This window comes from Cupressus sempervirens, chromosome 9 (genome assembly GCF_028749045.1).
Source record: "Cupressus sempervirens isolate cs-2001-9-10 chromosome 9, ASM2874904v1, whole genome shotgun sequence".
Lineage (NCBI taxonomy): Eukaryota > Viridiplantae > Streptophyta > Pinopsida > Cupressales > Cupressaceae > Cupressus > Cupressus sempervirens.
Genome location: NC_143126.1, coordinates 777,329,939 through 777,356,745, shown reverse-complemented (window position 1 = coordinate 777,356,745; position 26,807 = coordinate 777,329,939). Strand labels below are relative to the sequence as shown.

The 26,807-nt window shown below is 34.9% G+C and overlaps 1 protein-coding gene across 2 annotated transcripts in view; it reads left to right on the top strand.

Moving 5' to 3' along the window:
* LTA3 (Dihydrolipoamide acetyltransferase, long form protein) overlaps window positions 1-26,807 on the top strand; it is a 199,400-nt gene that overhangs the window by 153,936 nt on the left and 18,657 nt on the right. For both annotated transcript variants that reach the window (XM_089802031.1, XM_089802032.1), the window contains 5 exons: window positions 8,594-8,654; window positions 8,823-8,867; window positions 9,000-9,083; window positions 16,323-16,399; window positions 16,488-16,550. In XM_089802031.1, coding sequence (XP_089658157.1) covers window positions 8,594-8,654; window positions 8,823-8,867; window positions 9,000-9,083; window positions 16,323-16,399; window positions 16,488-16,550 — 330 coding nt within the window. The remainder of the gene's footprint in view (window positions 1-8,593; window positions 8,655-8,822; window positions 8,868-8,999; window positions 9,084-16,322; window positions 16,400-16,487; window positions 16,551-26,807) is intronic.

Sequence of the window (26,807 nt, the reverse complement as noted above, 5' to 3'; positions counted from 1 at the left end):
TGTGAGCCAGTCGGATTCATTACACAATGAAGAGGTGAGGGCAGTGGTCCTTTAGGTGCATTGATAATATGCATCATCCTAGTACTGTGTAATGTCCTTGTTTTTGGCAGGTCTTTGCAGTTGATGGAGTTAGCTCATCATAGCGACCCTCGTGAGTTGACAGGGCATTTTGGGGGTCTCAGTTGTGGACTTACTATTTTTATTAAGTCTATTTTTGGTATCTGCCTTTACGCTTTTTGACAACTTCGTGCTTTGAATAGATTAACCATTAAGGGAGGATATTACAATAATAGATAGTTTCTACTATCTCTGTTTAGTATCTAATGGTTATCTATTGCAACCTTCTGTAAATATTACAATGTTTCTAATATTTAGCTTTCTGTTTCTAGAATAAAATATTTCTGTTCTTTAGTTAGTTGTAGATAACTGTTAGTTTTCTCTCAGCTAGAATAGAAAGTTTATATTCTTTATGATTGTTTCTTAAGGAAACATTGTTCAATCTCTTGTATAAATTGATCTTTTGATCACTGTTAATAATAAGCAAATATTTTCCAGTTACTTCATAATACAAAATATAAGGGATCTTTGGCAATATTGAAGAAGTATCTAATAAGATATATTGTCCTAATTGAAAATCAACAATTATGGAAATTCCATGACATTCAAACCGATGTCCAGCCAGGTCTCTTTGTGTAATAGAAAGCATCTACAGTGTTTGCTAAACAAGAATGTGACATGGATAAGCAACCTTTTGAAGAGTCCTGAACCCCTTCTGGCCATATGCACAAGTCGAATGGCCATATTGACTCTAATATGTTTTTATAGGAGTGTGAAAAATGGCGGAGACAACGTGGACATAAAATCCAACATGAACCCAACATCAAAGGATTACAAACAAAGGAGGAACACACAAATACTTATTTAAATGACGGATATAAAGAAGAAATTCAAAGATACCCATAACAACGGTAAAGAAGTGTACGGAGAGAAGGCAAAATGCAATACGACAGCTGGGAAATGTTAATGGTATTACATAAAATTCCACAACGATGATATTCAACAAAGATAAGTATCAAGAGGCATTGGGAACAGCCATAAAGGGATCAACGCTAAGAAATGTTGTAGTTATGAGCCTCCAGCGGTCAAGTTCGATATCTCCATGTTTAATTTCCTTGCGGGCAAACTTAGGGTTAATTTAAAATCTATTATGAAGTGGCTTTCTAGATAATCATTAGAATATTAATAATGAATATCTAAATGATACAATTTGAATATGTTGAGTATTTGCCTTAAGCAAAAGGAGAGAACATTCATATTGAAACAACATACCTTTTGTAATAAAAAATATAAAAATTGGGAAAATATGTCATTTGAAGGGACATTGAAAACATAAGACAAATTTAAAGAAGTATTTATAAAAAGAGATATATTTTTGTAAGGAGGAATAAGGAGCAAAAATATGGCTTTGTAACATAAATTCAAATATTTTAAAGCCTTTTGTTTATTTTTATTACAAACATGGAGATTTAATCTGCAGGTGATTTGTCCTTTTTAATCATTTTAAAAAATTCTATAAACAATTTATGTCAGATAAGTGGATGAGGTCATCTATGGCATTTGAAACTCGATCATCATAGATATTGTGAAATATTTAATTTTTTCCAAATCTATGTCCAGTCTGTCTCCTCGACCTTAGGAGTCAAAGCACAATCTGGACTAGTTTAGAATTACATATATATATTTGGTCCATACGTCTTGATTATTAAACTACTTATAGTTTATGTGCATAGAACATTATAAAGTTCTACGTTATAATCTTCATTGTAGTTGACTATGTTGCCTAGATAAGCTAAAGCGCTAGTCTTTTATCATTGAAGTATTGGATTTATATTTGAAGTTAGAAAATCTATAACTTCCTCCTTACAAATCTCAAGTCCATTGTTAAAATCTCATACAATATATTCAATTCAAACACTCAACATTCAGTTTCATATTAGTTGAGTTCAAAGACTTTGCACACTGAAGATCAATCCAAAGCAAAAATCACTATAGAAAAGCTTTGAACCTAGTGATCAGGTTCGAGGATAAGGTCTACCAGCCTAGGTGTAGCGGAGCCTAAAGTGTAGGGTAATCAAGGTGATTCTCGTTTGTTGATCAGAACTAATTGTGGAATCCTATTGAAGAAGTGGTAGGCTCTTGGATTTCCAATCTGCAGTTTTGGGAACCAACAGGACCATTATAGAAACATTACATAATTATGTCAGCACAATTAATGGTTATTCTTATAAGTACCCTACAAAAGATTCTTCCAACCTGATGTTGTGTAAAAAAGCTTGCTATCCATATAGCTAGAGATATTGAGTTCAACTTTTGAAATTGAAACCATGATTTTAAGGGAAAACTTGTCAAACCTTTTGCTAATTAAGAAAATCCAGGGTTTTGTTTAAAAAAATGTTAAAACTTATGCACATGAGTACTACGACTCAAAAACTATTTGCTAGAAACCACAATTTTTATGGAAAAAATCACCAAACCCTCGAATGATTTAAAAAAAAAATGTAAAAATACATTGAGGCGAACAACACCAATTTTTTCCTTTTTGAAAAAAAAAAAATCCATAGACGATTTTAAAGAAGAAAATTTGGAAAAAAAGAAAAACAAAGATGGTTTTTGAGGAGCAAGATTAGTCAATAAATGATCTTTATGGAGAAAACTGAAAAACTAAACATGATTTTTGAGGAGAAAATTGATCAAAACACATACAATAATTATTTTTAGGAAAAATTTATAAAACCCAATGATGTGTTTTTGAAGAAAAATCTATAGAACAAAACAGTAATTTTTGAAGGGAAACATTCTAAACCCGAATAGTAATTTAACCGAATAGTACTTTTTTAGGAAAAATTATAAAACCCAAACAATAGCTATTAGCAACATCAGATATGATTTTTTGTGAAATAAATCAGAAAGCCCTCTTGTAGAGAAAAAAACCTATGATTCTTGATCGAAAAAATCATGCAAAAACTGAAAGCTCATGACCATGATTTTGGGATAAAAAAGCCAGCAAAAAACTTTTCATAGAAATCTTGGAACCCTGTTGCTCCAAAATCATAGCCACTGTAGAATAGCAGAAGCTCACAAGTTGTTGTGTAAAAAGTCGTCCAAACATAAAACTTCTATGCAAGTAAGGTAGAAAAAACTGCTGAAATAAAACCTTCACAATCTAACACGATTCTGCTCAAAGATTTAACAAAAAACCCTTCAAATATTGCACAAAAGACACCCACAATTTTTTATAAAACAATTGGCTCAAAAAAGCTTTTGGAAATAAATTCTAGGTAAACATACCCACATTTGTTTTTTGAAAATTTGTGAAAACACTTAACCCACTTCAGTGCCATGAAACATTCATCGATTGATATTCACTAGTTACAAAGGAGATGAAAGCTCCTTAGAGGGTACATGCAAAGTTTCTAAAACAAAAAACAAACAAACTGAAAATAAACATTCTAAATAAGAACTAACTATAAAATAGAAAGATCGTAATTGAAGGACCGTTATAGAAGCACTAATTGAAGGACCGTTATAGAAGCACTACATAATTAATTTGACTTTTTGGTTGTGTATTTTGTGCCATTTTATTTTGTTTAAGGGTTGTATATGGTGTTGCCTTTGAAGATGCTTAGCGAGTCTTTGTGTTTTTCTTGGTTTCTAACCCAATATCTATATACCCATTGAACATATGGATTGTATTGCAAGTAATATATATTAGTCATTATTATTGATAATTTATATTAATATGTCATCACTAGGTTCTTGGGGAGAAACCTTTTTTATGTAGACTGAGTTATGAGGACTTAATTTGCTTTGGTGAGTGCCTTTGATTGGTGATCAACCTTACTTTTCTATAGTGGGACAACCTTTATTTGATGGGCTCTACCTGTTTAAAGGAGATTTGCATTGGGCAATTAACTGTATTGTGGGTGGCTACACCCTTGACTAAATAGACTATCTAATGAGAAAGAAACTGCTTAATCAAACATTGAAGCTAGTAGTGCTTAATCATTTGATATTGTTTTGAAAGGAATGACATAAAATTGGTGAAACTTGGGTCATGGTTGTCTTTGTGCTGTCCTTGATTAGGAGGTCAACTCTCTTTTGTTTGCTAGTGTTTATTTCATAAATAATTAAACAGATAAATAACATTATTAATAAAGTTAACTATTAAATAATTTTATCAAGTCAATTTCTTAGGATGACTTTCTTGGGGCTCTTATTTCCTCGGGCCAACCTTGCCTAAGTTTGACAGATTAGATTGGTAGCATCAAAGGCTTTAGGCACTTGGTGAAGAAGAGATCATCAATGGTTTTATCATCGACACATTAAACACATGTTACTTCTTCAAGATTCAAACCTAGATGGAACCCTTGTTAGCAGGACAAAATGCCTAGTATTGGTTCACTCAATCATTTAAGTAAATGTATTGAGTGCTTGGACAACAATTTGAGTCTGTTATGGATATGTGGTTGACATTTGGTCCAACACACCGAGGAAGGAATAAAGATTGTGTTTTATATTCTTGATGTATATTGTGCATTTGGGTTTATTAGGGTTGGAACCCCTAGAGAACCAGGTTTATGTAGGGAGACAACCTTACTTGAAGCTCACCCATTCCATGCATTTCTAACATCAGGCAAAGAGTGTGTTGCTTCTTGAAGTGACTTTAGGATAGGACGAAGCTAGGGCACAACCAACTACAGACAGTTTTGTAAGATTCAACTTGGTGATGATTAATTTCACTTGTAGGCTTGTAAAATTGATCATCCTCCTTGATATTTGTTGAGCATCATCTTTCTTGTCCTCTCGTTGAAATCTTGCTGTAGCCTCCTCTTACCTTCAACTCTTCCATCAACCTCTCGTTGGAAAACAAGACAACAACATTTTTTCTAAGCTTCGATTGCATACTTATTCCTAAAATCAACATTTGATGCTAAGAAGTGAAATTTAAGAGGAAACCACTCTACTTATACAATTCATTGAGTATATCACCTATTTTAACATGAAAGACTGAATCTTTTAAACTTTTAAAGTCTGATCACATCGAGATGAAATGAGAACCCAATCAAAGGATTTAGTCATAAAATTCTGAATCTACAAATTCCGATCTGCAAGAACTTGATCTTTGTATACTTTCTTTTGCCTTGGAAAATCTGAGTTTACACCTTAAATCTGATTGAATTTGGGTGCTTCCTTGAGTTGGCTGACTTGATACGCAATTCTAATGACTTGAAATGACAATTATATCCCCAAAAATGGAGTTCATTGGGCCTTATAACTGGGCGGAAATTTGGAGGTTGTCAGGATTAAGAATCCTGGCAGGAGGTTGTATTTTCGGCTAGTGTTAGGATTGAGAATCTTGACAGAGTTCAGATTCTGACCCCATGTTGAGACTATTAGAAGCATGATTTCAATCTTGAATTTCTTATTTTCCAATGCCCAAAGCCAAACGGTCCAAAATTTACCCAAATGCCATGGATGGAATCTTAAGGGGTGTCCAGATTAAGACTCCTCAAAAGGGGTTGGAATCTGACCCTATGTTAGGATTAGTTCTGATTTTACTTTTGATTTTGAGTTGTCCTTATAGCCTTTCCAGCTCTTAATCTATGCTTTCAAATTCATTCTAGAGGCTCATCTTCATGGTTTTTTTGTTGTCATTTGCATCTTTGGTCAATCAAATTCTATCTTATCCAATTTTAATCCATACTTTGTCTAAAATCTGATTATTTCTTCCAAAATTTCCATAGATTTTACCTCTCATCCTTATTTTCCATTATTTTCACCAACTTGGACTCAAAATGTTTCATTGAAATGCTTTTAAGGTAGGGAGAATTTTACCACGTGTCATGATTTTAAATTTTGAGGTATCTTGAGATTGAGTATCCTGAGAGGTGGTCAGATTTCAAGCTACTCTTAGGATTACTTGATTCATTTTCTAACTCATTTGCTTGGTTCTTTTTAAAGTTTGTACTTGAATCTCGCCCTTTAGTTACTCGGGAGGAATTTTGAGGATTGTTGAGATTGGGAGTCTTGACATGAGGTTGGAATCTGAGCTAGTATCAAGATTTGGAGTCTTGAGACATGGTTGGATTCTGACTCACGCTCAAGATTTTTCATTTTGCAAGTTAACTTTGAATTGTTCAATGCAATCTATTCATATAAAATATAACATTTAAGTTTAAGTTACATTATTCATGTAAGTTATAATTTGTACAAATATTGTTAGTATGTTTGTGAGTGGTTTAAGGTTCGTAGGAGTTATATTTTAGATTTTGGGAGATTCTAAAAAAAATTGCAGACACAACCAAATTTCAAGAATCAACATGCCTCTATCAGTGTTATCTCCAACAACTTTTCTTTATTTTCTAAGATAAAATTGATATTGGAACAAGGATTTTCCTAGTATTCTAACCCATTTCATCACAAATCCCTTGATTTTAACTTTACATCCTTGATTAGCTTGGCCAAGCTCTCAGTCATATCCTTGATTAACTTGACTCACTAGCGAGCCAAAGTTGCTCAAGCTCATCTCTTAGACTTGGAGACTTGAAAATTGCCACTAAGCTAGGATTGCCTGGGACAACCTCACAAAAATGAGGAACGCTCGACACTTTCTATGTTGGCAGTGGGCCAATGTCTCTCACTAGATTCGCGACATGGTTTAACAACCTCCCGCATCTTCTATAAGTGTATTAGGCATTAATAGGTCAATCTTTTGGTGCAACAACAGTTTTAGCAGTCAACAAGTGGTGTCAAAGCTTGGTCACAGGTTCAAATCCTTGTAGATTATGGCGACTAACACTGGGAGGGGGACTGTTGGAAGTAGGTCAGTGTCGCTTGCTGGATTCACGACATGGTTTAACAACCTCTAGTGTCTTTAATAAGGCTAGTGGTTGTATCGATTATTAATAGGTCAATCTTTTGGTGCAACGACAACCCTAGAGATTAACATTCTATAAGTAGAAAAAACAAAAAGCAAAAAGGTAGGTAAATTGATTGGCCTATTGGTGCCAAATAATGCAACTTCCAAAACAACAAAAGAGAACTAACAACTTTTCCTAAAATATAGGAGTTCTCTGAATTGGTGCTGAAAATTTGTTTTTTTACTCCAATCCTTCTGATCCATTTCATAATAATAGAGTGTTCATATGACCAAGCTTTCCCCTATTGACTTGATGGCTGCTCTAAATTTGATGAAAACTCCAAGAGCTTGATTCATTTGCAAAAGCAAGAGTCCAAAGACTAAAACTAAGACCCAAACACGACCCTAGAAACAAAAATTGGGGGTCCCCATTTACAATGAGGCGATGTGTGATTATGTCACAACTGATCTATGGTGGATTATGATGTTTGTAGCTTGATAAAGAAAGTATGTGAATATTGAGGTTTGGAAGGAGTTTGTTAATTTAGTGTATTATGAGACTTATAGCTTGATGAAGAAAATGTGTGAATATGAATGATTCTTTTCATATATTTCAAAATGTTATTTAAAGGAAATTCGATGTATATAGGCATATGAATTTTTTTTATTAATTTTAAAATTTTTTCTTTATCTTAGTAACCCCTAAATATGATGTTATCTTGTCTTTTTAAATGGAAACTTTAGTCATTGGGTTCAGGAAAATACAGAAGAAAAGGAAGTAAATTATATTAATGGCTATAGATAGAGAAGTAGGTGAAAAGGGCTCAAAAGTGTAAGTAATTACAATAGAGGAAAAGGGTAAAATGTCCGTGGGGCATGAAAGCAATTGAATACAAAAGTGAAAAGAAAGTATCAAAACAATAGAGGGACCTAAAACTGGTTAACACACTTGAACTGGAACATTTACATGCAGTTTTAGTTAGGGGAAAATCTCCTAATTAATCATGTAATTAGGAGATCATAATGTTTAAGTAAGGATGAAAACTAAATTGTCATGTATCTACTACAACAAAAATATATAGGGTGATGTTGAAGGCATCAAATATTATTGGATTGCACGAGTCGAAGTATTCAACAAAAGAATGTGATGAAAACTTGTACTTAGGCCTTGGAAGGGTTTTCAAATATTCAAGTATTGATTTTAATTTTTATTACTGCAAATAGTTTAAATCCTATTAATTTAAAGTGAATACAATTCATAGTTTAGATGAAAGGTGGGACCTTAGAAGAAGAATATTATTTTACTTCATTTGACATATCCTACTTCTTCAACAGAAATTAAGAATATTTAGTATAGGATGCACAGTTGTGTTTAAAACTATAATTTAAAGCAAAACCCGACATTGTTAACTATTTAAACTTTAAGGGATGCCAAAATTCAATTTGAGAGAAACTTGGGACATCCAACTCCCTTCAACTTCTGGAGGGAACAAAATTTGAATATCTTCACATCCTAGGGAATGGGGTGATCAGTTTCGATTGGCAACAGTTAAGGGTATGGTCTGCATGTAAAGCTTCCAAAATTTACAAGGATAACATGCCATTTTTTTACATTTGTAATATTGAAACATGATATTTTATCATAAATGATTTACTAACGTATAGAATTTCCAGGTTATTGCAAAACGGTTGCTGGAATCAAAGCACTTGATTCCACATCTTTATTTATCAGCAGGTAAGTTGACTGGTTTTATATTTTTATTGATTTTTTATTCTGTAAAATGTTGTACTTTTGCAGTTACGACTAGGATTCATTTCCTCATGAATATAAGTAATGTCCTCCCTTGTATAATTTACAGACTTTGCTTTTTGACTTACTAAATAAAATATGACATACTTTCAGATGTGAATCTCGATCCTGTGCTAGTGCTTAGAAAAGAGCTCAAAGGTATAAAACATTCAATACCGTTAATACACTTCATGCAAAAATATTTTCTTTAAATAAGCTGCAATATTTAAGAAATATCAATTAGGAGTTTAATCTGGAACAATTAAAAGTTTACTGTATTCTTTTCTGCAGAAAAGCATGGGCTGAAGGTTTCTGTAAATGATATTGTTATCAAAGTTGTGGCACATGCTCTGAAAGTTGTACCTGAAGCAAATGGTAGGCTATTTTTTTCAAACTCATATTATCATCCAGTTCAGTTTGGTAGTTCTTTTCCAGGATAAATTAATCACATTGATTATGTCATTCTTGATAAAATTGGATTGGAGAAAACATCAATGCAACTTTATTTACCAGGAAACATTTAAGGTTTAAAATTCTATATGAAGTCTGTTGAGCTGATTGAGCTTGGTGACATAAACATTTTCTCCTAAGCTAGCTGGCAAGCAGTTTTTCATGCAGAGGATGACTATCTTGAGTTCAACATGTTGATATCACTTTTTAATCCTCTATTTGTTCATTTTCTTATTTTGGAGTCAGACAATTGTGCTTCAGATAACTGTATCAAGCTTGAATGAAAATGATAGAAACTAGTTATCTCCATCATGAAAACAGATTAAAATAAATATCTGTGGATTCTTGAGAAAACAGAAGAGCTTTGTTGTTTTTCCTCAGACCAAACATGTCTATGTTTATCCCCTCAGGCAATGGAGCTTGGATTTCCATTTAGCATATCCGTATTCGAATTGCATTGTTAGGTCCACTGATCACATCTGTTATTCTTCTCTTGAACATGATTTAATTAAAAAAGAAGGAAAAATAACCATGTTGACTGTAATGATAGGATGAGCCCTTCGGGCTGTTCAACATATACCTTTTCCTCCAATTTTTTTGTTTAGAAAGGTGGATTTCACATCGATTTGTTTGACTTTGAAATTCTGAAAGCTAGCAAGGGCTAAAACATCCTGATAGCGTCTAAACAAGCAACAGGGCAAATGTTTCTTCAAAATCAGTTCCTTCAACTTGAGATCATATCCCTTGCATATTTATCTTTCCTTGTTTCTCACATCTTGTCCATCCTTGTTTGGCTTTTTCATAAATGCTTACATAGTTCCAATCACATTCTTATCCTTATGTCTTGGGAAAAGTTCTTAAGTTTTGTTCTTTTTAATTTGATCCAATTGTTCTTCCATAGGCTTTATCAAACGCTTATCTTCACTTGCTTCTGTAAAGTTCTTTGGTTCTATTTTGGAGATCAAGCACAAGTTCACATGTTCAGTTGTACTCGCAAATCTTCTTCTTGTTTGAATTTCTGTATCTTTGTCCTTAATAGTTAATGTTGGAGTTGAGGAAAGCCAACTCTGAAGACGCCCAAGATCACCTGCATGCGAGAACCTGTCAAAGAGAAGCCAAGGAGAGGAAGAGCATGGAGCAAGGGAAAAACCCTAAACGGACATGAGAGACAAATATGCAAACACAAGAAGAAATGTATTTACAATATGCACAATGCCTTATGTTATGTTATACAATGAGAGAGAGGTCGCTTATAAAGACCTCAAGGAAGCTTGTAGAACAAGCTAGAAGGTGGTAGAAGATAAGGATGACAACTCAGCACATATCCACAAAAGGTGGAACATGCTAGAAGGGAACAAACTCCCGTGTTGTCAACAGCTAACCACTACATGCATTAAATACAAAATATTAAATAAATGCATTAACCTAAGTAAGCTTAAGTAATAGAATAAATAATTAATAAATAATTAATTATTTACTCTAACACCCTCCCTTAAGTGCAACTTAGGGAAATGCCTTAACCTCACAAAACTAAGATGAAATGCAGATGGGTATGCAGATAGGTTCCGGCAACAAGGCCATTTTAGGTACCCAAGTACAATGCAAAGAAAATGAAACCTCTGAAAGCGGGGAAAGAGAGAAAACCACGTGGAAAAAACCCTCCCCCAAAAAGAGGTAACTTAGTGAAGAACTAAAGAAGTCTCCAATTAGGGAAATGTCCCCTAAAACAGGAACAAGGAGTGATCATGAAGAGCATCACTGAAGCATGAAGAAGCCGCAAATCTGCCAAACTGCTGATCTGAAGAACCTCCATGGAAGAAGAAGGTACGAACCGAGCATGTCTATATGGTAGATGATCCATCTCACCGAAATGCATAGGTAGCCAGCCACTGCAATCGCCTTGTATATAGGATCAACCACTGAGTACATAGTTCACATCCACGGATGCGTTAGAACAACAGCATAACCCCCTTGTAATGCAGATGGGGTGTAATGACAGGCAACTGAGAAGGTGAGCCGAAGTCTCCTGCAGACGAACCAAGAACGAGGAGAGAGGAAAAGAGGTATAGACACCTATAAAGACACGATCAAACTGACTCTACATGGGGCTAATGTCGTGGAAGGGACACTCACTTGACAAAGGGAGAAGGCCTAAAACAGCAAACAACTATCCCCCCCATGGTGCTTTATGAAAATAGTGCTTGTACAACTGACTCAAAACAACGTTCATGATCCTCGAAATGCAAAAGTGGCACTTTATCTCAGTGCGAAACAAAAAAGTGCTTCAAAATGATAGCTACAATGATCAAAACTAAAAACAAGCTGCAACAAAACAGAGTACAGCCTAAAACAAGAGAAACCATGCTAGGAAAACGATCCTCGGGCCTAAAACACTCAAGATATCCACCATATAGCAAAAATGCCAAAACTATGATAGAAAGAGCATGAGCCAAAAATTAAGAAAAAGAACCACATTTCTGAAAAGGTGACAGAACCAGCTTTCCAAAAATATAAAGTTTTCAAAAAACAAGCATGGGACGCAAAAGATATGCTTGTTGGAGTCAAAAACACAACTTCAGAATTTGATTGAAAAAACGGGCAATAAAAAAGCATCAAAACATAAAAATACCTGCACCAATATCTCCGTCTCGGAACTAGCTTTCCGACGCTTCTTTCGGATCGGAAAAATACGTCCGTATGCTCAAGTTATGGCCAAAAAACCGCAAGTAGGTCAAAAAGTGACCCTGGAGATGTGCAAGAGGCTTGATGATGCAGCGCTGACGTCAGCAAGTCACGCGATTAAATTTGACGGCCACGTGGCCGTCACTGCAAAAAAGAGTGCCACGTGGACGCCACGTGGCAGAGCGGATGATGTGGCAGGCGCCGCGTGGCAATGTGCCATGTGGCAGACTTGCCACGTGTCAGCAGACTGCAGCTGCTGAAGCGGCAAAGAATGCTGAAATGGCGCCTCAAAAAGCGGACTGTGCAGATTGACAGGTGTCAAATGATGATGGTGTCCACGTCGGTGCTGAACAGGTAGGTGGCGGACACAGAAGCTCCACAGGCAGAGCGTTGAAAAAAAAGGCGGAGCGGCGGAGGACCTGGTGGAGGGTGGCGCTGTTAGGCGGAGATCTGAAGTGCCGGGAGGAGGTGGCCCGCTAGCCAGGTGGCGGGGCCCGTGGAGCAGAGGGTGGCATCGCCGGTGTTCACCGCTGGGGGCCGCTAGGCGGTGTGCCCAAAAACTGTTTTTAAAAAAAAAATTTTGACTGCCATGCGTCCGTACGACCGTACGGAACCTCCCTGGAGTAAAATTTTTTTGCCTCTCGGAGCTCTGTCTCCAAAAACGAAAAGTTTTATATGACTTCTGACTGCAAACGGCCTTCCGGATCTAATGGTGATGTCCATTTGGGCCCAATGTGCTCCGAAAAAATGTTGATCCCCTGATTTGAAGAAAAAATGCATAAACAAACTAGAGTTTGTGACTTCAAATCACGGCTTCAAAATTCTTGAACGAAGCAGCAGCATGAAGGCTCTGATACCATGTTGGAGTTGAGGAAAGCCAACTCTGAAGACGCCCAAGATCACCTGCATGCGAGAACCTGTCAAAGAGAAGCCAAGGAGAGGCAGAGCATGGAGCAAGGGAAAAACCCTAAACGGACATGAGAGACAAATATGCAAACACAAGAAGAAATGTATTTACAATATGCACAATGCCTTATGTTATGTTATACAATGAGAGAGAGGTCACTTATAAAGACCTCACGGAAGCTTGTAGAACAAGCTAGAAGGTGGTAGAAGATAAGGATGACAACTCAGCACATATCCACAAAAGGTGGAACATGCTAGAAGGGAACAAACTCTCGTGTTGTCAACAACTAACCACTACATGCATTAAATACAAAATATTAAATAAATGCATTAACCTAAGTAAGCTTAAGTAATAGAATAAATAATTAATAAATAATTAATTATTTACTCTAACAGTTAATAATCAAGTCTTCTTTAGGATTCTTTTGGACAATTCTGGATGGAGGCTTGGATGCTGTCATTGATGGTGCTTTGGTTCTCTTTTCTCAACCTTTCTATTCTCAATTTCTTTGTTTTCCTCCTCTTCTTTGCAGTTATCTTCTTCTTGAACCATTTGCTTTTGATGCCTTTCATCATTAGTTTTCACATTTGTACTTTCAGCAACTTTGTGAAGTTTTTATTATAACTTTTGTAAGCTTTGCTCTTTATTGAATATCTAAATGTGTTGCCTTTATCACACCTCGAATATTGCTTTCCCAAGTCTTCACTGTCTCTTCTTATATGACACTTGCATCGAAATACCTTGAAATACTTCACTGATGCATGGACTTCCCGTCCAAAGTTCATATGGGGTTTTGTTATTGTTTACCTTGATTTATGCTCAGTTCAATATGTAGACTGCTATATGAACTGCTTTTCTCAAAAAAGTGCTAGGTAGCTTGGATTCATTAAACTTGGCTCTTCCCATTCCTTGAATTGTTCATTTTTTCCTCTCAACAACTCTATTTTGTTCTTGGTTGGTTGCCGCTAAAAATTGTCTTCTTATTCTATGTTGTTCCCAAAGGTCTCCAAATTTATTTGAAGTGAACTTTGCTCTATCAGATCCTAGGCATTTGATTTGCAACTCAGTTTCATTCTCTGCGAAGACATTGAATGCCTCACAACCTCTCAAAAGCTTCATATTTTTCTTTTAGAAATGTAACCAAGGTTGTCGTGGAATAATCATTAGTTAATAGCATGGAATAGCTCTCTTGTCCTAGTTGGCCCATAGAAATCAGTATATATAAGTTCCAAAGGCTTTGATTTAGAGTGCTCCTTTAATTTGAAGCTTGTCTTTGTTTGCTTGCCATATTGACACTATTTGTAGATAGTGTTGGCAGACTTTGTTATTTTTAGTGTGCTCCTTACGACTTGTTTATTGCTGATGTTCACAGTGTTGTCAAATTTAAATTGTCTCATCCTCCTATGCGACAACCAGTTCTCATCTTTTTTGTCTCTATAACTTTTTTCATATTTGATTTCATTTGGGATGTACAGACTGATTGCTCTTATCTATGCATGTGCTATCAATTTCCCTCCCTTCTTGATTTGAGATCCCGTAGATTGAAATGTGAGAATGTGCCTTTGGTCACACATATGACTCACGCTTAGGAGATTATCCTTCAACCCTTTGACGTATAGAACATCTCAGTTTCTGTTTATTCTTTCAATATTTTCAATTTGTTTTGTATTTAGGGTTTTCTCGATTCATCTTCTATGTAGATCCGTAGCCTTAGAATTTGGGTTATCTTCTAACTTTATTTGAATCCATGACCAATCTTGATGAAGGGTCATCTTTGGAGTTGATTGTGCCCTCTACTATTTTGGTACTCTTTTCATACTTCATTCTTTGATTCAATTGATCATTAGTTTTCTCCGACTGCTTTCTCAAGAAAACAATTTCAAGCTCTAATTTCTTGCAATCCAATTCCGTTGCTTTCAATTGATTACTTTCAACATTTTCAATTTGTTTTGTTTTTAGGGTTTTCTTGATTCATCTTCTTTGTAAATCTGTAGCCTTAGAATTTGGGATATCTTTTGATTTATTTTGAAACCATGACCAATCTTTATGAAGGGTCATCTTTGGAATTTATAGTGACCTCTACTATTTTGGTGCTCTTTTCAAATGTCATTCTTCGATTCAATTGATCATTAGTTTTCTCCAATTGCTTTCTCAAGGAAACAAGTTCAAGCTCTAATTTCTTGCAATCCAATTCCTTTGTTTTCAATTGATTTCTTTCAACATTTTCAATTTGTTTTGCCTTCACAATTTGAATTTTCAAATCCAACAACTTTTTCCAATTCTTCAAGATTTTGAGATGGTTTTGCCTTAGATTGATTTTCCTCTTTAAATTTAAGATTTAGCTTTGAGTTCTTCTTCTTAAGCTTCTTGATTTCATCTAGGGCACAAATGAGTTCTTCCTCCAAATCTACTATGACATCTTCTTCATCTTCTTCTTCTTCTAACTCCTCTTCTTTTCTTTGTCTTCACATTGTAGGGCATTATCCTTTGTTTCCAGTGCCATGAATAGAATATCTTCTCTATTACTGTTGGAGAAACTTCCATTGCTCTCTTTAGATTGTGCTATTATATTATTGAACTTAAAGATTCTTCTTATGTTTTCAGATTTTTTTTCTCTTCATGCTTCCTCATGTTTACTTTTTCTTGTTATGTTGATGTTACTTTCTTTTCTTTTTCCATTGTCCTCTTCTTCTTCACTATATTCACTCTTGGCACGTCTACATGTAGCAGCAAAATGAGCTATATTACCATAATCAAAGCATGGGAGATTAAGCAAAATGACCTATATGACCACAATTAAAGCATGGAAGATAAAGCAAAGTGACCTATATTACCACAATTAAAGCATGGAAGATTATACTTACCTTTGTGCTTGTCAGATCCTTTCGAGAGCTTCCTCACAAAATGAGCTTCTCCTTCATCACTTGATTGGGTTCTTTCTTCTTCATCTTCCTTGACGCTTTCAAAGTGGGTTTTGGCTTTCATCTTTTCCTTAGTCCTCATTTTGCATGCTGTGAGGATCCCATGTATCTTGTCCACCTTCAAAGTGCTTAGATCCTTCGATGGTGGAAAATTTCATTAACACAAATTCTGTATTTTTAATTTAATCAAATGGTAAGGCAACTCCCTATGGCTCCAAAGAGATATGGGGTGTTGCGTGGGTTGATTAGTATTTGGGAAATACGGCATGCCTTTCATCAAATGGAGTGGTCCTAACATCAATGACAAATAATCTCTCAGTTTCATCTCTGCTAGTATCACCTCGATGCAATGCATGCTAAGTGGACCATTCTTGTGTGAGAGATAATTAATGGTGAACAACTGCTAATGAAATATGGGTCATCAACTGAAACTACTTAGCTGAATCCCAGTAAAATATCATATATGACTGTCTGGTCCTTAATCAAACAATGATGTGTAACACCACTTCCTTGTAAAGAGCATTTTTTTGAATTCAATGGCACAAATTATGTTGGGATTGTTAAGGGCAGAAGTATAATTTCCAACTTTTTTTCTTGTGAGTCTAATCTTCTTTTGGTAACGCTTATGTTTCTTTGGATGGTATGTTTGGACAGCTTATTGGAGCCTTCAAAAGGAAGAAGCTGTTGCATGTGACTCGATTGATATTTCTATAGCTGTTGCTACTGAAAAGGTAAATTATATAATGCACTAAAAAATGTTGTCTGCTGGTACAAGATTTCTTGCATTTTTCTTCTGTCTTATTTTTTGCTTCTTTTCAGGGGTTGATGACACCTATTTTACGGAATGCAGATCAAAAATCTCTGCCTGGAATCTCAGCAGAGGTAACTAAACTGCTTTGTGAAATTGGTTCTTGTTTGTTACCAAATTTTCTTGTTTATGCACTATTACTGCCCCTGCATGTCTCTTTTCTCTCTAAGATTTATATTCTAATAATGACTTTATCTTAGTTATTTATGTACGCCTCATGTAATTTTTGTGTTGTTTGGTACAATGCCACACATGCTATTTAGTTTGAGATACAACAACATTTAGGGTGATCAAAATTATTGCTTTCCAAAATTTGTGGGGATAATCAAGGTTAGCATCTTGAACTCACATTCCATACATGAATGACAACATTCGTCGAAGTTCTTGGCATTGTGTCTCTAAAGAAGGATTGAGCAGTATATATATGTTTCCAGAAACTTTATAAATCACCTTGGAGATGCAACAATATGAAATTTGTGGACAATTCCGTAACTTTATAAACCACCGTAGAGTGCATTCATTAGCCTTTCTCATTGATGTTTGTTTGGACTGACATGAAAGAAGACCTTTAGGTCTGAAACCATCAACCTACTCCGTAGGGTGAATCAAGAAATGATACTACAGATCAGCAAGTAATGCAACAAGATTACATCACTTGTTAAGGAAAATAGATATTCAAAGAAAAACACATAAGATACAAAAAGCTTCTAGCAGCTTTCTCTAAATTCCTGTTAGAAAGATTAGGATGGATATAAAAAGAGGAAATATGATCATTTTGTTACGCCTCTCCTACTTTACAGAATGCTTAAAGGAGATATTTGTTAATTTATACAAGTACACAATCAGCTAATCTTCATGGATATGCTGGTGTTTTCTGTGTATGGTGTGCTAAGTATTTGGAGCTGCTGATGATACATGTCAAACCCATTTCGTGGGAGTTGTATTGCAAGGACTTGTGTAATTAATGCTGTCATGTGTTAGATATGTATGGTGTCAAATGTACGATTAGGTTCTGTTGTGTAGAAGCTACTATATGGACCATATCTTTGTTAGCTTTACGCGTGGATTGCTTGAACTTTGGCTAGACATTGACATGTGTAAAGATGCAATATACACACTAGTAGTCTTTGTAATGCCTGCCTGTAGTTTTCTTTTATTTTCTAATCACCAAACTCTTTTAGGCCTATTACCATGATTTTGTTATTTTTTGAGATTATTTGATTTCAGCTATATGATATTGTTTCATAACTTGGATGATAGATATATCGGTAATAATTGCTTAGTTGATCTCATTTTACGTGTTGTTAGTAATGCTTTGATGATTCCTAGTCAGTAAATGTGGTTTCTTTCATTACAGTGTTAAACGTGATGTGTTTAATGATTACTATGTTTGTATTCACAGTGATGCATTATTATATATAAGATTTGATATGTTGGCTTGTGATTTATTATGGTACTCACCCCATACTTGCATGTGTATGGTGCACATGTTTGTTTTATCTTCTGTCTGATGTGGTTAAGGGAGGGAGTTGTAGTCACCTGCTAGTCGGGGTCTACACGATGTACCACTCCCTGCCATTGTCTGTTTAGTTTAGATATATTTATATACATGTACATGCTCGTCTTTTATGCAAGATGCAGGTACCGAGCATTGACTTCCCTGAATTAGCAGGATGAGCGTGCCATATTACAAATACTCAAATGGTGAGAATGGGAAGATAATGATCAGGTCCAATCCCGGATATAGCCTAAATACTTGTCCTGCAAGGAGGACTCGTAACAAACTGTCTACCCTTTTTAAAACCCTTGAAAATTTGTGTGCATGTGGTTTGACTCTTGCTTTGGTTGATTTTCCTTATGCATTTCTTGAGATTTGACTTGGTGATTTGCTTGATAGACTAGTTATTTATGATTCTTGGGTCGATAGTTGATATTGATTTATTAAATGTTATTCATTTTAAAGTAAAAAAATGTTAAAATAGAATGATCTTGCATTTTTTTTGAATTATTGGGATTAAATGGATTTTTAGTTAAATTAAAAGATTTAATTTAAAAGTCTTGATTTTAGAAAACTACGATTAAAAGGATTTAAATATTGAATATTAAATATTAAAATCTAATTATGGCGTAGCATTATTATTTAACTAATAAAGAGTTAAAAATTAGTGGCATTTAAATAATGCTCTTAAATCATCTTTATTAATTAAATAATAAATAAATGCCTTTTTATGAGATTTCTTTAAAAAAAAGTTGAGAAATAAATTAAATAATAATAAAAGAATATTTTAATTAAAAATGGATTAATTGTGCATGAAAGAAATAATTAAATAAAGTAATTATAATTTAAGAACTGGTTGAGATGGAAACCCTAAAAGGTAATTAGAGTTCTATATTACAGGGTTTTTGGGTCATTATTGCACACAAGTTTTGGAGAGCAACTCTAGGGGTTTGGGAAAAGAAGGAAACTTTTGTGGCTTGAAGGATTTTGCTTGCAGTAGGAATTTTATTCGGTTGTCAGATTTTAGCATTGGCGCAAGGTAGGGTTTGAAATCTCGTGAATGCATTTTCAATTGGAAAAGATTAGTTTGCTCCGTGTTTGATTGGGTGCTTGAAACCTGTTTGTCACTCTAGTTATTTTCCTAGATTTGTATGAATGGAACTTGATTCTTAATTGTTCTCGGGAGAAAATTGTAGAAGAGACAATAGTAGATTGTTTACGGTTTGATTGAAAAATTACATAGATTTAATTTACATCTTAGATGCATTATATATATATATATATATATATATATATATATATATATATATATATATATATTTGTACATATTTATTGTACAACTTTGTGTAGAAAAATAATAATATTGAAATCTATACTTGCTGGAAAATTACCACACCTGTACCTATAGAAAGAACCAGAAAAAAAAAAAAATAAAATTATATATATATATATATATATATAATTTAATTAACATAAATAATAATACAAAATCTTTTAATGAAAACAAAATAAAAAAAATCATCCATTCTAATATAGTAAATGAAAAGACACCAGTGTCTCCCACCTCTATCATTTCAAATCGTACAAGGCAGCGTTCTTTATTAAAAGTCACCCATGAATATATAAAAGTATGAGGAGTGGGCCATGGAATCCTCCCTCCTATTATTATTTGATGGCTGAAGTAAATGAGGTAGGTTTTAAAAGAGTTAACTTTAGTTTATTAAATTACCATGTAATAAAGCTACTTTGTTTTACTTCTTAAAGTTGATATTTAGTAAGTATCATTTTTGAATAAATTGATTTATATGAAAGAAGTTGTTTATTTTATTTTATTGATTTATTTAAATGTTAGTGAAGTTTAGTAAAGTAATTAATATATATATGAGGGGATTTCTCTAAGAGTAATTATCATATATTAAATGCCCGTTCGTGGGTGTTTTGGGGTTAATCCAATCTCGAAAAGAGAGAAGGTGTTATGGATACCTGTAGAGGAGGGATGGATCAAAATTCATTTTGATGGGGCTGTAAGGGGCAACCTAGGTGTATCAAGGTGTGGATATGTGGCAAGAGATCATAAAGGCAATATCATTGCATTTACAACCAGAAGATTGTTGGACGAAACAAATAATATTGCATAATGTTTAGCTGCCAAGGAAGCTTTGGAATTAGGAGTAAAAATTGGAGGTCAACGAATTCATTTGGAAGGTGTTTCGGAAATCATCATCAATGGCATCAAGAAAGGAAAGATGGAAGCATGGCATTTGGTTCAAAGCATACGGCAAATCAAGGAGTTGCTGTTGAACTTTGAGGACTTTAAAGTTTCTCACTGTTATAGGGAAGCGAATAAAGTGGGAGATCAGCTAGCCAACTTAGGTGCTAGTTCAACATTGGGTCCTCAATATGTAATTTGTGAGGACTCCTGCCACCATGGCGAGTAAATTAAGAAAGAAAAGTAGATGACCATTAGAGTAAATATCCCACTCATAGTACTGCATTTTGGATGTTTGAAACATTATGATTTAGACTCATGAGGACATTAACCACTCTAGGGTAAACAGAATTGATCATGATACCAAAGCATCCCTCACATGTGGCAAAGAATTGTTTGGTTGGCTTTGGTACGTTTTCTAGAGTTTCTAGAGAGTTTTGAGGGTTTTAAATTCAGGCAAAAGTCAAGGAAAGGTCATTGTTTTTCATAGAGGCAAAAATGGAGGCGAATTTTGCTCTTGGTTCAGATTCGCAAATTCAGACTTATGAAGTTCGGATTTCTCTGCGGCAACTAAAACACATTTTCGTTATTGATGATCTAAGCTTTATGAAGGGTGTTCAGCTGTTTTTTGGGCCAGAGTATTTGGATGATTTTGGAAGAGGCGGTCCAATTTGGACGTGGCCTCTCTGTTTGTGGCCCTTACTCTGTTGGTGGGGGGATCAAAAGATGAAGTTCGAAGGGTGTTTGCTGCAAGCATTAACAGGCAATGACTTTTGGGATTGGACAAAATCATTGAATGAGCTATTCTAGGGGTGGGAATTGAAATGGGCACAAAACCCTGGTGTTTGATTGGTGGAGGGGATTCCTCTATCCAACCATTGGTGGTTTGCCCGTCTTCAAACCTGTAGGGAGTGCATATCCCAAGCGCTATTGAGGGATGGAAATTGATCCTAGATTACATGGCCTAGAACATTTAGGAGCCGAAGGAGGCAGGGTGTGGTTTTATGAAGGCGACGGCGAGAAAAAACACTCTAGCCGTTGGACAAAAGCTCCACCATCAGATTGTGAAGAAATCTTAGCTGAATGAAGGGGTGTCAACTACAAAGGGGTTGTGGGTTGATGCTTCTTTGCTGCTTGAGGAGGGAAAAGGCAAGGGAAAGCATTGTAGGTTGGGGCAGGGACTCTCGATGGAGGATGATCATGCTACCCCAACATTCACTTGAGAGGAAGTGGCCAACTTGTTCAAGGTGTAGTTGATGATGAAGGTGGTGGCACTGCTTTTTGGGTTAAAGTTTGGTTAATGTATGGGTGGGTGTTGTTCTAGCAATGTTAATACTCTTTTTTGTGTTATATTTACCTAATGGTATATATAGGGGGAAGGGTAGCTGTATATGCAAGGCTTGATGCCGTACTAATATAATGTACTCTTTTTTTCAATATTAATACAAAACAATATTACCAATCAATTTTTTTATCATATATTAAATATTAATTAGAAATTGATAGTGATTAATTATTATGTAAGTAATTGATATATATATATATATATATATATATATATATATATATATATATATATATATATATATATATATATATATATATATATATATATATATATATATATATATATATATTACATGATCCATGCCTAATTTTTGTAACTTTTGTGGTTATGGATATGAAATATTGTCTAATGAAATAAATATATATTGTTTTATTATCAAACATTTCCTTATGGTCAAAATGAACATTAAAGAATGATTTAAATTGAAACCATACGACCGAATACTTTATATTCTATATGTGTTTTCTTGAGAGTTTGTGGGTTTTGATTCCAGGTTTTGTTGTTCTCATTTCCATTTGGTTTTGTGTATTTGTTTAGTTGACTGAACTAGGACGTACACCAGAGGCCTTTCCTTTTTGTGTTTTCTTCTATAATGTTTATTTGTGTTGTATAGTATGATGAGCTTGTATTTTAAAACTAGAAGTTGCTTTTATGAGTTTTTTCTTTGTGTTACATTTATGTTTACTTGGGTTGGGAGAACCAACTATTTTCGGGTTGGTTGTTAAGGAATCGAGTTTGATTATTATTTGGGTGCTATGATATGAGACACAACAATGATTGTATGTTTAGGAGAGGTTGTCTAGGTGCATGTCCTTGGGAGTCGCTTACAGTAGGGGTTCGGGACCCGAAGTGGTTAGTGCCAGGGTAACCTATTGTAAGTTATGTAATAAGTGATAATCTAGTAATTAATATTTTGGGAAACACATTGAAAGGATAAGTTAGAGATATTGCCTCGCCCATGCCATTAGTGCTTGTATAGACAAAGGATGGGAATAGGATGATAGTGTGATTGGTTTGCCTCGTCTTCTTGAGAGGGTTTTTTGGTTCCACGTGTGTTATGTTGAGGGTCCGGGGTTTAGAGCAGCTAGTCTAGGGTAACTCAATGCCTGAGGGTTCAGGGTCTATTGAGAGATCAGTCCAGGGTAACTCAAGTAGTTTGACCATGTAATGACACTCCCTAGAATGTAGCTGGAGTCTCCTTTGTAGTTTTTGTTTGTACCTCTGGTAGTGTACTTATTGTTGGATGTTCTTAATGAGATTATTTACTTTCATTGATGATGATTGGTGATTCATGGATGATGTACTTTTGGACATGTGGTTCTTGACTTGAGGTGGATATCTTTCGTTGACTTTATCTTATGATTTTGGCGATTTGATCTATTCTTGGTATATGTATGATGTTGATATTGGATTGAGTATTCCTTCCTTTCGAGTATTTTATCTTCTTGATTAGTATGTGTTACCTTTGAGGTAGTTTTGGCTACTAGGAATTTCTTGCCTAAGAATGTTTCTTGATTGATTAGCCGTATGTGGATCGTTCTTTATCTTCCCTGCATGGTAGGATTGGAAGCTTGACTAGGTGACCACGCAGTTGGGAGATAGTGTCTTCTTACCATTTGGGTCCCCCTCACATTGCCAGTTGTTGGATATTTGTTATAGGAGATGTACCTTTATCATTATTATTTCTTATCTCAGAGACTTCTTTTCAGCTGATGTATATATGTTATCATGTATTTTGATGTATAGTATTCATTCTCACATACCCTACGACATGTGTAGTGGATGTTATTTATTGGATGCATTTCATTGTATTAGTTATACTTATGCATTTGCTTATGTGATTATGTATATGTTACTTCTTTATGATCACGAGACATTGTACTTGAAACTTTTACTCATTAATATAACTTCTTAAATGTGACTCAACGCAAAGGAACCCTTGAGGAATGAAAATGTATTGCAATTGCTTATGTGTATTTGATGTTTATGTTCATATTGCTTCCGCATTAATGTTATCTTGATGTTGTTTAAACTTTAAAAAAAAAAAAGTTTAGTAAACATTGCAACATATTAAGTTTATTTTTCTTGGGTTCCCGAGCGGGGCGTTACGGTCTTGGTGCAGAAGCATATTGGATGAACTGGTGATCACCATCAACCAAATTCATTTCATAATTTTGTTTGTTTCAATTTTGATATGATTGGAGGTCTGATATATCTTCAACTTTTTTTGAATTCGGATTCAACAACTTCTATCAGCTTTCTCCTTGCATTTGGAAACAACAATAATTAACTTTTTCGGTTGTTATTGTGGCCTAGTAGATATGTATGCAAAATGTTGAAAAAATGGACCTAGCACATTGATACAATTTTAAAACAGTAGAAAATGGGAGAAAGGATGAGTGTACAGGTATAAAGAAGGCAATCCAAGGAGCATAATACTGCGGTGATCACCCAAGATACAAGATTGGGTTTGTTGCAAAGGGATTAGAAACTTCCATTTGTTGAAGTGAGTTTTATTCCACTACATGCAGAATCAAACACTCAATGTGAGTGTTTGGGAATGAAACACTGAATACCCAATTCTCTCTTATATAAGGTCACTTCTTATGCTAAGCTTGCGAAGTAAGACCATGAAATGACTTCAAGGTTCCTTCTACTGTGGATACTTGCTCAGTTGAAAGAATGTGATTTTATGGATCACTAAGGGCACTTATGTTGTTCACTAAGACTTGTCAACTTACTTCTTAAGATTTGGCTTCACAATTTGCAATGAAAATAATTTTTTTTGGGTTCTCAACTCTTTAATAAAGGCCTTCAATGAAGTTCATTAAAAGTTTCTTTATCCTTTTGATCATTTGGATAGAACTCCTCCAAATCTCAGAAGTGTATCCATAATTTTATATACACTTTGACCTATATTTTTTTCAAAAATCCAAAGTCCATAGATTTTCTTATGTATGACATATTTGACAAAACTGTTCCCACAAACCAATTGGAGTTTTCTTTCTCAAACCAAAGGAAGGTAAAAGGCTTTTGAACTGGGTTAAAGCATCATTTGCCACTCTAACTATATCATAGGAAAATTTCAATTTAATTCTAAGAGTTTGCCTGTAAAGTGTACCTCCAACTGTGCCAATCATGGATCATGTTTTCTTGCACCCACCTTAATGGAGCCCAATTGCTTACACTAATAGCTGGTCTAATTCATTGTTGTTAACACTAGCACTGACCTCCTGATTTTTAACTTCGATTTTACTGATGGGCATTAGCCTCTCTAGTTCCTGACTCATTTGAAATGAAATTTCTATTCTCGGCATCTTCTCAAGCCTATGACTCATTTGAAATTGTTTTTCTTGCACCTTGCATAGAATGACCATAGCCTGATTTGCAAATTTCCTCCAGTAAGCTAATCTTCTTGCATACAGAAGAAACAGAGATGTAAGAAACTGACTACCGAGTATGCTCGGCAATTCACTGGAATTTATCTCTCCCATGTATTCTTCGCCAGGCAGACCTGTCACAGCAGCAACAGAGATAATGGAGTGCAGAACCAAGAACTCCTTGTAAAAATGGCCAAGCATACATCTATAACTTTGACATGTGCTGTGCCTACTGAAGCTGGAAATTAATGTCAAGGGTCACAAACTTTTTACTGACCATATTGTAATTGGCACACCTGGTACACTTAAAAATAGACAATGTTAAAAGTTTTGAGCATGGGATACATCAGTATATTTATCTTTAATTATTGAAGCAGATCATATGCTGGCTCAAGCTGGATTTAGAGATGACTCGATGAGAATTATAAAGGGCATTCAGAAATATTGGAGTGATTTCAGATCCAAATTAGGTGTTTGTGAATAGAGGAGATGTCTTTAGAAGTTTAGACAGTATTGTATGAAATGTTCAGATAAACCTGCCAAAGTTCAAGTGTTAAGGGAAGCTCTGCAACTAGATTGCGAGCAAGAGGGCTTTAAATACAAGCATTACAAATTCCTAAACAGAAAACATCCACACTTGAAAATTCTGAAATAAATCATTATCCAGAAAAACATATCCATCTCTGTGATTCCCAATACAGAGATGTATCGTGAAGAGGGTTCATCATGGGAAGATGGAAACACAATAACAAAATGAAAATAGAGACAAAGAATGGAGACAGACCCAGCCAATGTTGGAAATGAAGCAGGATATATGATATGTTGAGAACTATGAAGATTTTCAGAATGCATCATCAGGTTTGTTTATCCGAGAATTCTGGATACAAAGTGAACTTGATGAATCTCCCACTGTGGTGGTCGCATCTGTGCAAGCATCTGCAAATGATGAATACACTATATACCAGCGTTAATAATGAATATTCCTGTCAAAACATTGACAAACAAGGGAATCATAATTGAACGTCAAGAAACTTAGAGTCTGAGAAATCTGGAGAAGTCTGTTGTCTGAAGATGACTGAATAGAAAAGTGCTTGAAGCCTGGAATATGGAGTCCAGAAAAAATGAAAGGCATCATTGAAACACAAGAGATGCCGTTAACATGTATACAAGGAGTAACAATATAAATTGATCAAAATAATAATAATTCAAACTGTAGAGCCTATCAATCCATGTACAAAATACAAAATACGAGAGTATGAGAAATCCACCAGGCAGGAGAAATGAATACATGAAATATTGATCAATGTTGGTGTTAGAATATATAGTCCACCAAATATAATTGACAGGCGGGGTGGGGGGGGGGGTGGTGTGTGTGAGTAAGTTATCCAAACTAATATCATAATTATCAACCTTATTAAATCTTAACCATATGAGCAATATAATTAGAAACCACAACAAGATACTTGTACACAATAATGCCAAATATGTTAACTAGGGAAACCCTTGATTAGAGGGAAAACCCCGGTGGGGATGATACTCACAATATGATGTACTAATATAAATATTTCTTGTTAGAAGATGGACCCTGTTAGGAGTCTATGAAAACATTTAGTGCATATCAGTCCCTGTTAGGAGACTTTGAATTCTTCTTACGAGTTGTGCCAACCCTGTTTGGAGTTGTAGAAGGTAGATGGACCCACTGTCCAAATAGTTGTATTATTCCTTGCAAAATTGTAGAATTGAACTATACTACTACTCTTTCTCTGTCCTGTCAACTGGACTTTTGCTCCTTCTAATCTCGATACTAGATCACAAACTTCACATCCAATAATCCCTTGGATCACTTACTCGCATTTCCTAAATACTCTGTTATTGTTCGCACTTCCTTGAACACT